The sequence below is a fragment of the Leptosomus discolor genome, chromosome 1, assembly GCF_034619465.1.
Source record: "Leptosomus discolor isolate bLepDis1 chromosome 1, bLepDis1.hap2, whole genome shotgun sequence".
Lineage (NCBI taxonomy): Eukaryota > Metazoa > Chordata > Aves > Leptosomiformes > Leptosomidae > Leptosomus > Leptosomus discolor.
In genome coordinates this window covers 191,614,067-191,629,336 of record NC_141391.1, presented here as the reverse complement: position 1 = coordinate 191,629,336, position 15,270 = coordinate 191,614,067, and the positions used below count along the sequence as shown (strand labels likewise).

Genomic DNA, 15,270 nt, shown 5'->3' with positions numbered 1-15,270 from the left:
CTGAATTTTGTTACAAGAATTCTGTCTGAAATAAATCCTAGAATGTCTGAAATGTAAAGAGAGATGTAACTATTACACTTAAAAACATCTAAAACTTTCATACATTTAAGCTAAAGTATGATGAAAACCGCAAGAATAAACATATTCTTTTATGAGTTTCTTGTCTGTTTCTCGTATCTCACCAAATAGGTGATGATAAGTTAACCTTATGAAATATTCTGTTTTAAAGCCATTCCTAACTAATGGCCTTATGTCGGACGGTATTTTAAACAAAAGTAAAAAAAAGACCTCCAGGGAAGTCTAGGACAGATTTTTAAATCACCATTGATTTTGTGTGGAAGGAGCTCAAAAACATCTGTTGTGATCTGCTGTGCAAAGCCCTTAAGTAGACCAGGTAAGGTATATAATCATAACAAAACAACTCCAAGCCTTTCTGAAGATTTTCCCATCTACAATCTGAATCCTCAAATGCAATTATTTGCTGTTGACTATTCTAGTCCAGGAAAATTTTTTGATCATAGAAAAACTCAGTTTGTGCTGTGACAAACATTGCTATGAAAGGTATGAGGGGAGCTTTTCTGACACATCTGCCTGATACCCATCTCTGAAAATAACTCACTGAACACCCAAAATCAACAAAATAGGGCAATTCCTCAAAAGAAAGCACAGCACAGTGCATTTCATGCTTACCAAACTATCCACATCTATGCTTGAGTTTACTGCCCACTGCAAGGTTCCCATGATGTTCATAGCTAAAGTAAGTATAATGCCAACTCTACCTGGTCCATCACCTGCAGAGAGAAAAACACATTCAATTCATATGCAAATAAAAAGCCAATAGAAACCATAAAATTAGCATGTACCTCTTAAAATACATATTCACAATCTCTCCTCTCTTATTTCATGGAGAAAGCATGGATTTGTTAATTATACAAAGGACTGAGAGCTTAATCATCAGTTAAACACGTGGCTTCGGCACTGAATTCACTAGAAAACCTAATCTTGCTTTGGCAGAAGAAAAAATTAAATCTTGGTACCCTAAATTCTAAACAGAATCAGGCCTCTGCAATCTTGATTTCAGTTTCCTTTTTCCAACATACATGAACTGGTGAACTGACTCTTGTCTAACTAAAACACCACAGCTAACAACTTTAAAATTCAAAATAGTTGTGCTGGTTTACATTTTCATTTCTTAGACAAATAGAGGACATGTTCTCCTTACAGTTCCACAAAGATGCAGATATAAATCCTTTTGCTTTAATTGTCTGCTGTAACAAGTGTAGGATTTTCCAGGGATTTTCCTTTATGAGTTTATACAATACAATTTAAGCATTTAAATTGCCCCACTGTTGATTTTTAATCTCACTGTGTGTCAAATGGAATTGAGAATTTAAGCCAAATGCCTTTCTATGATTTCTCTATTTCTTCTATGGCTTTCTTCAACAAACTTCCTCCTGTTTTGCTTAAAGGCATCTTGTTAATATAGTATTTATAGAAGGAAACAATAAAAACAAAATATTCCTCCTGAAAGCTGACATATTAAGAAAAGGAATTTAGTGTTGCTCCAAGGACCTATTACCTGTAGCAGGAAAGTTTACAATGGTCGCCAGATGACAAATTTTCATGTTTTTAAGAAGTGCTTCTAACCTCTTTTCTCAAATAAAATATCCAGAAAAACAATAACACAAGAAACAGTTTTCAAAAAAAACCCTCCAAACTACTAAGCGTAAAAAAAAAAAAAAAAAAAAAAAAAAAAAAAAAAGGGAAAGCAGGGGATATTGTTTCCTTATAAATTTTAGGGGAACTAAAAGTCTCCTTTGTAACAAAAGTACTGTAGGTGCATATTTTCATGCAAATGTATTTTTGCGGTTTTGTTTTTTCTAAGAATCAGGAATGCTCCTTGTGCAGGAAACAGAGGATAGCATTTCAGACACAATACAATATTTGATAAAATGTACACTTTTACATAACTCCTTTCCAACACTGAAGTATGAGCAAATGAAATTTTGATATTGTTAGAACCAAAAATCTCCTTCACAAAATCAGCAAATTCTTGTTCATCAGCAACCATAGTATTGGAACTGCATTCAGATCCTGCACACCAAGTTCAGTGTAAAACTTGTGAGAGGGAGAATAATGCCCGAGAATCAAAATCGAAAAACATATATAACAAAAGCATGGTGAATTAAAAACTGTATTTGAAGTAATCTGTAGCTAAACCTGCTGAGTTTTTCCACAGAACTGAATTATTCCAACATTTTAGGGACATTGTTCTCTTATTCTCTGCTTGTTGGAGACTTGCTGTGCCTGGCCAGGTACTGGCAGCATTTCAAATACAAGGAAGATAGTAAGGTGTAGAGTGATTCTCATTCGTGTACTGGGTTTACTAGGAGTGGTGAGCCATTTTTCAGGGGATTTTGCAAACCTTCACATGGGAAAATGGGTCAGTTGGTTGGGAATTAGAGAACTAGATGACTATTTCTGCTATCAGTGTGGCTTTAAAAGATTATTAAAACTTTGAATGTCTTAGCCATTTACAAATGAAAGGAACGTTAACTTCTATTTACCAAAAACTTTGAGCTATGCAGATGATAATCAACACTCAAGCTCTTCAGTACACTAATGTGTTTACATTAATGTGGTTTAAACACACGAGATTATACTTACAGCAACTACAGTCACGAAAAGGAAAGTTCTGTCCCTTCAGGTATTATTTTCAGATTAATCCCTTTAACGAGTCCTCTACAACATCAGATTGCAGATAATAATGATGTAATTTCTATTTTAATTAAATTGTATTCACTATTCTGACATACTTAAATCAGTGACTCCAATGTATGCTAAAATTTGCAATGGTTTATTTCCCTGGGAAGTTTCTAAAGTTGAGCTGTTAAAACAGAAGCAGAAGACTTCCATTTCAGCACTCCAGTAAAGTTACCGTACCTGTAGTTATGATAGAGATGAATGCCACAGCAACAAAAAAGAGAACAAAAATCATTTCTATCCTCATCTGGAACCAGCGCAGTGTTGACAGGTAGAGGAACCAGTTTGCCGTGTGTAGGTTCAGGGCTTTGTGAAATAATGTCTCAAAATATGGCTGCCGCCCAAAAGCTCTCAGTGTCCACAGCCCTTTTAAGCTTGTAACAAGATGGGTGAATATAGGACTCCGAGCTGTAAAGTGTTTTAATTAGAAACATCATAAACACTCATAAGCAAATATCTTCGATATAACGCAAATACACAACCCTATGCTCTAACTCTCACTAGTGTAACTATTGTCAGTGTTTAATTTACAGATGTTGTTGCAGTACGTGGCTGAAGTAATCCTAGCACAGGATATACAATAACAGTCTTCGCATGAATGGGTTGAAATTCCATTCAGCGTATTGCCAGGAAGGGATCACATTAATTCTTCGTAGCTAGAATACTACTTGGGGAAGCTCCTGGCCTGCTGTAAGGTGCCCCAAGAAAAAGGTGGCTCCTTCCCAGCCAGAATGAATTCCTGCAATTCTGTTAACTCCATCAAATGAAATTTTTTTAGCACAGAGTACTTTAATGCTTTGGATTCAACTGCACTGATATGGTAATTTTAAGCAGACCTTGCATTAGATAAAAAGTGGTGAGCCAGTGCTGGATCCCTGTGAATGTCAAAGAAAATTAGATTTAGATCTGAGGAACTTCCGAATTAAATACACTTAAGTAAAAGGGAGGATGATCATCAGTGTTTAAGATTCAGGACTGATTCACTGAGGATCTGCCAGTTTGTTGTAAAGCCTGGCCACAGCGCCTGATTTGCAAACCCACCCTTTAGAATGGGGTTTTCCATTTTATTTGGAACGTGTTAGTCTCTTAATGGAGGGAGAGGAAGAAAATTTAGTCAAATAACTTATTCAGAAATTAGAATTCTTTGCAATCAAGATATATCCATTGTAAATTTTTCTTATAAAGAAATAAACTCATAGGGCATGTACCAAGTCTGACCACAATTTTTAAAGTTACATGTACTCTCAAGAAAACTGTATGTCAAGACTTTATTTGTTTTCAGCTGCAGTGGTGATAAAGCCCAGCTTTAAAAAGATCTTCTCCATTGCTCTTTGGTAGCAGAGCACTCAGCATTGGCTGGATCAGTAACAGCACTGGCTTTAAGGAGGTATGTGTTCTGCTTCCAGAGACAATGGCATCTTGCAAGAGAAAAGGCAAAGGAGAGTTGAAAGGGTGAATCACTTCTCAATTGATTTGTTGTGGATTTAGAAGTCTACCAATTTTGCTGCTCCTACCTTCAGATTCCAGTTGTTTCAGCTGCTGAGAAGTGTGGAGGAAGTATGCCCTTAACACAATAAAGGCTGCTATCACAGGCACTGATGCCAGGAAGATGTAGGGTTGTAATATTGAGACTACTGTTATAGCGCCAATCACAATCAGTATTAACTGTAGAATGAAAGAAAAATACTATTGATATAGTAAACTTGCCACTTCATAGACTAGAGGTTGGTGACGAATCTCCTTCCCATGGCAATTACGTATTATTTCAACAAATACACAGTACTAACCTAAGTAGGATTTGCAGCTGAGAACAAACCTCCATGAAAAAATCATGAATAACTTAGATCCATAACCTGTTGGTATAAGCTGCCATCTTTTCTAATAGATGAAAGAAGTGTTTTCTGTAGTACTAGCAGTATTGCAGGCTTCTAAATTATGAGGCTACACAAAAACAATGGCAGCTAGGCTCTCACTCTCCAGTTAGAACTGTAAGAACGACATTTGCAATATCTGCAGCAATCTCCCAAACCTACCAGTGCTGTCCCTGTCTTGTCTGGGCTAGGTATGCCAGACTGTCAGGAGCTGAGTGTCAGACTCCTGCAGGTTCCGGGCCCAAGTTGCGGGAAGTTGCATATCATCGCTTGCTCAAGGGACTGTAACCTGCATATGAAACTAGCACTACTACTTGTCCAGGTCAGAAGGCAGGAAATAAGTTGTAAGAGGACTTCTGGTATGAAAAATTAGCAGTTTCAGAAGGAAAAAAATGGTTTAAGGTGACAGATGACTCAAAAGGAACAAAATCATTCCAGAGTTAATCTATTTAACCCACCAGAGACTACTACCATTCTCATAAGACCTCATCCTCAGTAGCTCCAGAGAGATTTAGCTAAATCAGGCCTTGATCTTCATTCTAGAAGCACCTTTAAGCACTTAGAGAGTTTTTGTGTCATACCTAAATCTAATGAAAATCAAGTACATCAGTGTACACAGAATAACAAAGCTCTGCTTTGTATCTGGGTGTTACCTTTTACAATAAACAACTACATCAAACTGCAAACTTATCAGCCTAAAGCAACTGCAAATGGACAATTTGGACAAAATTATGAACATCGCATTGAAACATCACTGCAAATGCCTAGTCAGCAAAGAAATAGATGAAAAGCAAAACTAATTTCACATTAGGAAGAAACCTGCAGTTGGTGCTTTTGCTACTACATCCACATAAACTCAAGGAAGTATTTAAATTCCCAGTATTCCAAATCAGAGGTCTTTCATGAACAGGTAAGCATGTTCCAGGTTTCCCAGTCTTTTTTTTTAATCAGAAATCTGAGCAGTACAATAGCAACATCAAAGTATATGAGATTAAAAAAATACTGTAACAGCTGAACTAGTTAAAGATTTCTTTCAGTATTTTCCTCGGTTCTCTTAAAAGAATGGTGACACACATGGGTTATGCTTGTGCAGGTGGTATAAGGCTGGTCTGTAGCAATGCAAGAACGGATTTGTGTTTACTCATTATTTCAAACTGCAGAATCTAGTACCTCTTGTATCTTTAACTGTTAAGAAGTAAATGAGCTGTTCAACTGATACTGAGCCAAGTTATACGGCGCTCACATTACTTGAGATTACACAGTCATTTGTAACGTAAACAATTCCTGTTTCCATCATTTACTCAAATTTTGCAAAGGCCACCATGATGCCATATTGTTCTCACTACTAGTCCAACAGTTATTTCAGTAAAAAGCTAAATATGAAATTTTGTGTTATTTCATGAACTCCAAACACTCCAAATGACACCTTCTCTAAAAAAGGCAGTAGCAAAAATCAGCACACAAGCCAGCTACATTGGCATATGGTCAGGGAATGGCAGCAAAGGGCTCATGCAGCCCAGTTAAGAGCCACAGTGCTGTGCTGCAGTGACCCCAGGTGCTGAGTTTTCAGGCCTGGGACAGAGGCCAGATGAAGAGACACATTCCAATGCTTCCTCTGTGTCACAATTTTGGAAAATGCAGCTGGTGGTGGAGACAGCAATTCAGCAGGGCTTCAGGGTGTAAATGACTGCAGCAGCCAATCTGGTTAACCAATGGGGGTGTATCATTTAGGGAAAGCACGTCATGACCGTAGGTATAAATGTCCAATGAGTTCACTATGACCTTTTGAGTGTGACTGTATTAAAACTTAGGGACAAGCAATATATGCTAGCAGCATCTCGCATGAAGGATCTCCAAAAAATGATGACCTCACTGTAAGCACTGGCAGAAGACCAAGATGGATGTTAAGATTAGTGGTAACACTACTGCAGTCATTAGATGGCTTCAATTCATACCAGAGATGTACAGGTACAGGTCAGATGGCTGCCAGAGAAAACATCACGGAAGCTGTCTCTTGTCATTGATGTAAAGTTGATACCATTTCTTCTTTTATAGGCAACGGGATATATCCCAATGACTGGAAAGTAACCCTGGCCTCTTTCATCCTGAAGCCTCATTCATCCTGGATGAAAAGTGCTGCTGCCTAAAATGGAAGCCCCCCATATATGTCCTAACGCCTAGACAGAGTCATCTACCAACTCATTCTCATAGAAGAAGGAGCAAGGAAGCTCTAAAATTTTCTGTCAAATTCTTGAGAAAAGCTCAGAAGTCAGAAGGATGAACTTACAGAAACATAAACTGAAGGCTAGCAGAGACCAAGTCTCCATCTCCACCAGACTCAGACTTAGGCATCCCAGTACATTCAGAAGTTAGACTTTTCTGTACATCTCTGCACCTGGGAAGCAATAACCACATGCACCGGTACAGGCTGGAGGCTGACTGACTGGAAAGCAGCCTTGCAGAGAAGGCCTTTGGGGTCCTGGTGGACCATGAGGCAGCAACACCTCCCCTTCAGCAAGGGACCCCCAACAGCAGCAGCTTGTCAGAAGATCAGGGAAGGTGATCTTTCCCCTCTCTTCAGCACCAGTGAGACTGTATCTGGAATGCACTCTGCAGTCTGTGATTCTGTGATTCATACTGGAGTGAGTCCAGTGAAAGGTCCTGAAGATGATAAAGGGACTGGACCATCTCACGTACAAGGACAGACTGATAGAACTGGGATTGTTTAGCCTTAAGAGAAGGCTTAGGGGGATTTTTTCACTTTGTATAAGTATCTGACAGTATGTATTTTATTTATATAAATTATCAATTTGTGAATATATGCAAATAATTTTTATAAATTATATATATTTTAAAATTATATTATATTTACACAAACAGCAGTATGTATTTGATGCAAAGCAAATAAGCCTGACCAGATTCTTCTCAACAGCACCCAGTGGGAAGATAAGAGGCAATGGGTACAAGCTGTAATGCACAAAACTCCATTTAAACATAAGAAAAAGCATTTATATTGTGGGGATGGTCAAACGCTGAAACAGGTTAGTTAGAGAACTTGTGGAGTCTCCACCCTTGGTGATATCCAAACTCCAACATGGCCCTGAGCAATCTGCTCTAGCTGAACCTGCTTTGAGCAAAAGGGTTGGAGATGTCCCAGATCCTAGGTCCAGAGGTCCCTTCCACATTCTGTGGCTCTGCAATAATCAGCACAGACGGAGAAAGTCATATGTATAACTTTTCTGTATCTTTCACAGGACTCTGACTTCATTCATTAGCAAGAGTCCATGGAAGTCTGAAGCTGCCAAACAAGTCTGAATCTATGGAGGATCAGAAGGAATTTTTTATGAAGAGATGACTGGTAAAAAGCATTCAAGGCAGTGGGAAGGTTCAATGATCTTCACTAGAAGAACCTGGAAAGACAGAGCAGCTTAACATGCATGTTCAGGAGCCTCTGCAGTTAGGACTGAGGAGACAGAGGTGAACCTATGGGACACTAGAGCATAGGTTAGCCTCTGAAAGGCATCAGAACAGAAAAGCCAAATCTAGGGATTTTCCTTATCCTTTAAAACATGAAAAACTAGCTAGTTTCTTGTAGAGCATTTGAAATATAGAGATAGACTAAAAAAAAATAATTTTGGAATAACATCCCTATGGCAGATGCAAAATATCAGAAACAAAATGGTCACACCAGAAAAGACAGTAGTGAATTCTGATGACACTGAAGATGGCATTAACGATTCAGATTCCATGCTTGCTCATTCAGCAAATTTTCATGACGGCAACAGGACTTGAAGTAGAGCTGCAATGTCCTTGAACTTCTTCAAGTGGAGCCACACAGGCCTCTCTGAAGTCATGAGCCAAAGTTATCAATTACCGTCCAAGATATAGGGAAAGGGATTCAGTTTTGAACAGATTGTCATGTTGGTAGGGACTGTAAAGCAGAGCAAACTCAGATGGAGACAGGCAATCTGTGCAGTAGAGTGTCTGAGTCAATTAAGTTGGGCCTGCATATCTCCTGAATAAAGAGGAACAGGAGGGCCAGGGAAGATTTGTTCTTATTCTTTAAATGTTCTGTGAACAACCTGTATCTGAGGAAAAGCTGGCATTGCAGCATTAGTGGTGGGACACTAATGAGGGGTGCTGGGATACACACAGAGCCACAAAGTCCCAGAATATGCAGGATGGGGAGCAAACAAAGGTATCCTTCTTGAGAAACACTGGAATTGCCTCTATCTCTGTGTTTCCTCAACGTTCTCTTTCATGTGGAGAAATTGGAAGGTCATTCAAAACTCAAGATTTTGCAATGCGTGGAGTTTCCCAGGAGGTATTCTGGAAACAAGCCTTTCCATCCAAAAAATAAAAAGTTCACAATTTTCCAACTCTTAGGGATGTAAAATTTCCCCAAGGAGTAGAGTCATCTAAAGTTCTCCTCCATCACAAATAGTTATCCAGCGCCTGACAGACTCAGCCTAAACCCCAGAGACTTAGGGGAAGCCACGAAGATGCAAAGGATAAAAGACAAAATTAGGCAGTCAAATTTGTCTGCAGGGCAAAAATGTTTCTGAGCTTGAGCACTAGAAGTCATTTGCAGAGTGGCAAGTACTTGCACATATAGGCAAGTACTCAAAAAAGAATCAATGAAGTTGACCAACAAGATAAGCAGCTATGTAATATAGATATACAGATGGGAAAAAAGGGAGAGGGATTTAATTCCAGTTGTTATCTCTTCTTATTAATACGATTTCTTTTGCATGATGTATGACTGAAATTTTACAGCAAAATTCAGAACGTTTATTCTACAAACCTGAATGAAGTCAAATACTGTAAGTGGAAGTAAGTCATCCAGTACTGCCGTATCTTTTGAGAATCTGTTAAGTATACCACCTATGGATTAAGAAAAAAAAGTGAAACATTTTAAAACACCCAAAATCCTACATTTATTACTTTAACAAAAAGTACAACTTTTTCTGAATAGAAAATATTAATAAGTACAAAGTTTTTTCTAGTACAAGTAATTCCACCAATTTCAAGAGCTACACCTTCTTTCCTCATGGAGGAATTTGGCTTCTGCTTCAGCTCTTGGAATCTCAGAAAAACCCCAGGAAAATGTAATAAAAACAAAGAAACGCAATTAAAGAGGACAGAAACAGAGGCATGAAGCACAGGGTCTGTACCCCTTATGCATCAGGCTCTGCTGATGCACAGATAATTTGCACATCAGCATTTGTATGAGTTTGTACACCAGTTTCTTAGCCTCTGAGCAGAATTACTGTATTAATCAGCAGGTAACAACAGAATTAAGAATATAATGGGAAAATGAAGGAGAAACCCTATGTTGTATTGTCATTTACCAGTGTCTCCTGTAATCTAGTACGCACCAGTAAGAAGGATACAGGACAGGAATTTCACATACAGTGGGAGATGGAACTTGTTGCATCAGTTATATAACGAACTCTGTATCAACTCCAAAGCCAAATTTGAATATGAAACCCATTATTCACACTAACTGATATTTTATGCCATTTTAGTAGGACTACTCATGAAATAAAGCACTATTTATTATCCACACCTGACTCCTTGTCACTCATCACATAGCTGACTATATCTTTTCTACTAAGTTTTAGGCAAAGTCTATTCATTAGAAGTTACTCTAGTTTTATTGCTTCAAACAGTTAACAGTCAATTTTCTCCAACTTACAAGGTGATATTTCAGAATCTGAATTGACAACTGAAATAAGTCACACTTAAAGTGCAATCAAGGTTCATTAAAAGATTCAAAAAATACTTTATGTGGCAAACTTTTAACATTCAGCTTGACTGAAAATGTAAATGGAAAGCAACAGTATCCTTTAACAGAATGAAAACTGTTTAATTGAAATGAAACCCATACATGAGTCAATCAGTTCCCATCTCAGTTACCTGCTTTCCAAGAGTTGAATGTTGATATAGGTGCATGAAGAACTGCATGCAACATCTTTTGATGAAGAGTTTTAGACACTGTTATAAGCGTATGCACAAGGGGCAAACCTCTGAAGATTCCCATGGCAAGCAGGGTATCTGCCACTCCCACGTAGATATAAATGATGTAGTAGGTGCTAGTGTCAGTGACAATCACAGGAGGTTTGTCAGAGGTGCTGTTTTCTGATTGTGTTGCATTTGCTTTCAAAGCTGTCCTGGGTGATGGAAATTAAAAATAAATGCACTACTGGAAATTGCGAGTTTCTTTCTCTACTAAACAAATAGTACTGCAATGTTTGTCTGTTTTAAAACTATGTTAATGATTAGTTATATATATTTCCAGTTATTTGTTAAATATTGTCCTGTATGTATGAAATACATATTATGAACTACCCCATGTTCCACTAAGGCAAAGTTCTTCTTTGTGTGTTCAGGAGTCAAGGCAATAAAAGGCTTATTTATTCCCTCAGATACCTTTGGTGATTCAGGTACCTATCAGCATTTGTAGTAATTTCTGAAATTAGTTACAACTGGGCAATGAAGGGTTTTTACCAAGATGGAAATTAAGCCATTGGTATATAACTACAACCCCTCCAACAGTTTTCTCCAAACTACTGTGAAAATGTACTGCTTTGCTAGTCTTTTGCAACTGATTAAACTGCCTGCTTAATCACTGACAAAACTAGCCTAATTGAGGAAAATGCATCCTCCTCTTTTAACGAGAAAAAACAGTTTAAGTGTTGAAAAAAGTGAATTGCTATGGAAGTAAAATGCTTTAGGTGGACTATAAAAATCAAAGGCCTTAGTGACCTATTGAAGGGGACATCAACATAAATCTCTCCTCCTCCTGATCAGACCTATGTCACCGTATGCTTTCTATACTCAAACATGCAGACTTAGTGCTGCGGGACAAAAACAGGGATCAAAAGCCTTAACCCAGGAAAAGCCACACTGCTACTCAGTATGTTTTAACCTTCATCTGTCTGATCCTGTAACTTCTGGGAATTTTTCATAGGTAAACAGAGGAAATTGTACAAATGGGGTCTTACAGAAACTGCTCCCTTAAAATGTTCCTAAGCAAATGTCTCACCTGGTACCTCTGAAAGACAGCAGTGAACCACAGTGTATTCAGGATAATCAAGTCCATGTATCTCTAAAGTGAGCTGATCCCGGAAAAATCTTGTGTGTGTTGTTAGGTGCTCAATAACAAGGCACACGCCATTTGATTGTTTCACTTAAAGAAGCATCAGCTTAAAATACCACCTACATGAGGTATTTAGATCATTCATCTATGAACCATTGTATTGAATGCAAGCTAGTGCCTATTCATATAGAATTCTGGCAGAATTTATTAATTACTTACAGCAAAAATCAATATAAAGGAGACCTCAAATTCTCAATAAATGATCACCACTACTTACTTTTTAAGAAACCATAACCCGGCAACAGAAGCAGCTACCTGTGACATAAGAAAACAGAATAATTTTTTTTGTCTTATCACATTATGTATTTTTTTACTTAACTTCTTTCACTGACTTTATAATTGTTTTTTGAGAGAGCATTATAAATGGATGGAAGTCAAACTTCCCTGAAACAAAAACCTCATCATATCTGCTCCTCTTTCCACAGAAACCATTTAGCGCACCCCACCAGGAAAGCTACATTTAGACTTGTATTACAATCAGGGTCTCAAGTGCCTAAATATTCTTTTATTGTTTTTTACTGTACTATTAACAAAGGCTTGCTAATACTTTCCTAATGCCAAGGAACATGCACTGTATGCTTTAACATATTTCAAGTTTTAAAGATTAACATTTCTTGGTGACCCTAAAAGTGTAAGTCTCCCAATACTTCAAAGGCAGCTGTTCAAATATGATTTTCTAAAGGTTTAACATTGTTATATTTGTTGTTCTTGCTACCTGGTAGCTACATTTGATAGACGTATTTGTCTGATATTGTTTGGCTGCCATTCTACTTAATTTCCACATTATCTATTTTAATATTTTTTTAATGTGGAATTAAACCCTTTTTATTGTGAGATGCTTCAGTGATCAACAGATGTTTCCTCTGTTTCTTGTCTGTCTACTGAGACACTGGAGATCTTCATCTATAGTCTACCACATTTCAGTCTGCTTTATTTCTGCTTATGATCTTTTTTCTAAGGGTTGAAACACAGTTGCTGTGATCCTCTTCCCATATATTTTTATGGCAGTGGTACATGAGTGTATTGCAATAATACCTCAGCACATAATTATTCTCCTTGGGAACTACTAACTTTTGCAGGTCTTACACTAAATAACTCAAGATTGACCGTGATGCCCTGAATTTAAGCATTTTTAAGGATCAGGCTTCTTTCACAATAGTGTTTTTATATCTCCCAATGGAATTCTGTTCTCAGCTTGACTCCTCACAACAGACAAGTTTTTTCAGCTGTGAAGAAGAAAGTAGATGATATTGTGACAGCATAACTTCACAGAGCCTTTCTGTATGTTTCCATTCAAAACTACATCTAGGAAACACAGCTTTGAGCCACTTAAGTGAGCTACACACACGCACACACAAATCTAGGAAGAATGTCCAACTGATGCCCTCCCTCTTTATGGTGATCTGTGTGGACTCACCTTGGAACTTACAATACAAACCAATCCATTCTAAATCTAAAATAGTGTCTCTAGGGTTTCCACAATAGTCCCACCCAGCTCTGAAGAGTGTCAAAACTCCGCTTTCAGTTTACTTGTCACTACTCTCTCACTTCAGGACTTGGATGTTCATCACTAGCCTCTCTTCATTGTTTAAGGTTAGAAGGGTACCAACTGTTAGCACAGGCCACATAACCACTTGGCATGGTATTTCATCTCATGCACAAAGGTTTGCTAAAGGTTATATACTCTGTGCTATGACTGAATATCTTCCAGTCCATTAATTTGTCAATAGGCTTTTACTTAAGCAATAGTCACACTGGAAAGTTTAACTTAGATTGATACATTCTTTATCATAAGATTTGTTCTTCAACTAGAAGATGAGGCTTTTGAATTATTTTTAAAGGCTTTACTCTAATTTAAAAGCAAAAATTTGTGATCAAGATTAGAAATGTAAGCTGAATATATGGGGATAAATCTATCTACCTCAAAGTTAAAGGTTCCTTTTTCCCTACAACTCAGCTTTGCTGTTGTAGGTTTACACAACCATTTTGCACTACCATGAAAATAAAACTTACATGGTAAGAACAGCTACACATCTAAATACCGTCTTGCTAATGGAGGTGGTTTAAAAATTTGGTATCTCAAACTAGATCTAAGCTCCAGGCTTTATTCCTGGTCCAAAAGAACTAATTCAAATCACCTGCAACATGACATTAGTGTAAATTCAGGACACTATCAATCATATCCTTCTCCAGGTTTGATGATACTAGAAGTTCGAATGCCACCACAGAACTGCTAAAAGCCTTTCACTCACACAATGAGCCAGAAAGTAGTCCTATATTCCTAATATATTCTTCTCTTATCTCAGTTCAGGTTGCAAAATGCCAAGAGAAATTGGTATCATATTTTATAAGTTGACATATGAACACAGTCTCATTCATCTCCCAGTCTTGTCTCTGAAACATGTTCCTTCCCTCAGAAAACCCCTTGATTTAGGATATTAATTGTAAAAGAGGACACTATGAGATTCTGTATGTATGCTAAAAGTCTTTACTAAATTGGGAATCAGGCAAAAAGCAGGCAATTTCTGTTATAAGAAAAATAGTCGGACTTGCATGATCAGGCAGATGTTTTTCAGCACTTCTGACAGTGTTTTCCACTATACTTGGAAAAAGTATTCTCTGTCCACTGCAGGAACACCCCGTCCATCTTTAAATGGTGTCACAGGCATTCAGCTCTCTGCCTTACTCACCACTCTTCTTTCACTAAGAGCAAAGCTACTAACTCATTCATGAAAGCAATTCTCCAGAATTTATGTATGTGTTCATCAAAAAAAATCTAGTAATTATTGTTGTTAACCCGCCAAGGCTCTGCAAAGATATCTTTTAATGGAAAATGGAAGATTATTCACCTTTGAACAAGACACCTGCATAGGGCAACAACTCCTATTTATGGTACCACACATCAGAAAATAACCAAGATAATTTGAGAAGGTGGGTCTCACCAGTCACTACCTTTGGTGAGATATGTTCATCTCAACAGTATAAAAGTCTTTGCAATATCATTTAACAGCAGTTGCCAATAAGCGATACATACATGAGCTAATGTCTTGATGCTTTATCCATTTATCCTTTTATCACAAAGAACACAGTTCAAACAAACGTCATTTGTAGCAACATGACATCAAGTGTAGATTTTCTTACCTCAACTAAGAAGACAGTCACACACAAAATTAGAACAAAAATCAAGTTTTTGTGGATGGTAATGTATCTAAAATAGGTGTTCCATGTGGTAACAGTACCCATGCTTTCAGCATCATCAGTGAAGCATTCCTGTCAAAAGAATTGATAAGACCATAGTAAGAATGGCAGTATCTATATATGAGAATTTATGACACATGAATGCTGCCATTCCTTCTGCTAACTCACTCCAAATAATTGAAGTGCATCATTCAAATTGGCTGATAAAGGCTGGACAGGAAGGTACTGACTGGTTGAGTCATCTTTGATATAACACTGTTTAGACATTACTTGAAA

General features: G+C 37.6%; 1 protein-coding gene across 1 annotated transcript in view; it reads right to left on the bottom strand.

The window, feature by feature from the left end:
* CFTR (CF transmembrane conductance regulator) overlaps positions 1–15,270 on the bottom strand; it is a 91,359-nt gene that overhangs the window by 24,115 nt on the left and 51,974 nt on the right. The window contains exons 15-21 of the mRNA XM_086473119.1: positions 14,938–15,066; positions 12,014–12,051; positions 10,554–10,807; positions 9,439–9,518; positions 4,278–4,428; positions 2,944–3,171; positions 691–791 (exon numbers count right to left, since the gene is read on the bottom strand). Of these exons, the coding sequence (XP_086329245.1) occupies positions 691–791; positions 2,944–3,171; positions 4,278–4,428; positions 9,439–9,518; positions 10,554–10,807; positions 12,014–12,051; positions 14,938–15,066 (981 nt within the window). The remainder of the gene's footprint in view (positions 1–690; positions 792–2,943; positions 3,172–4,277; positions 4,429–9,438; positions 9,519–10,553; positions 10,808–12,013; positions 12,052–14,937; positions 15,067–15,270) is intronic.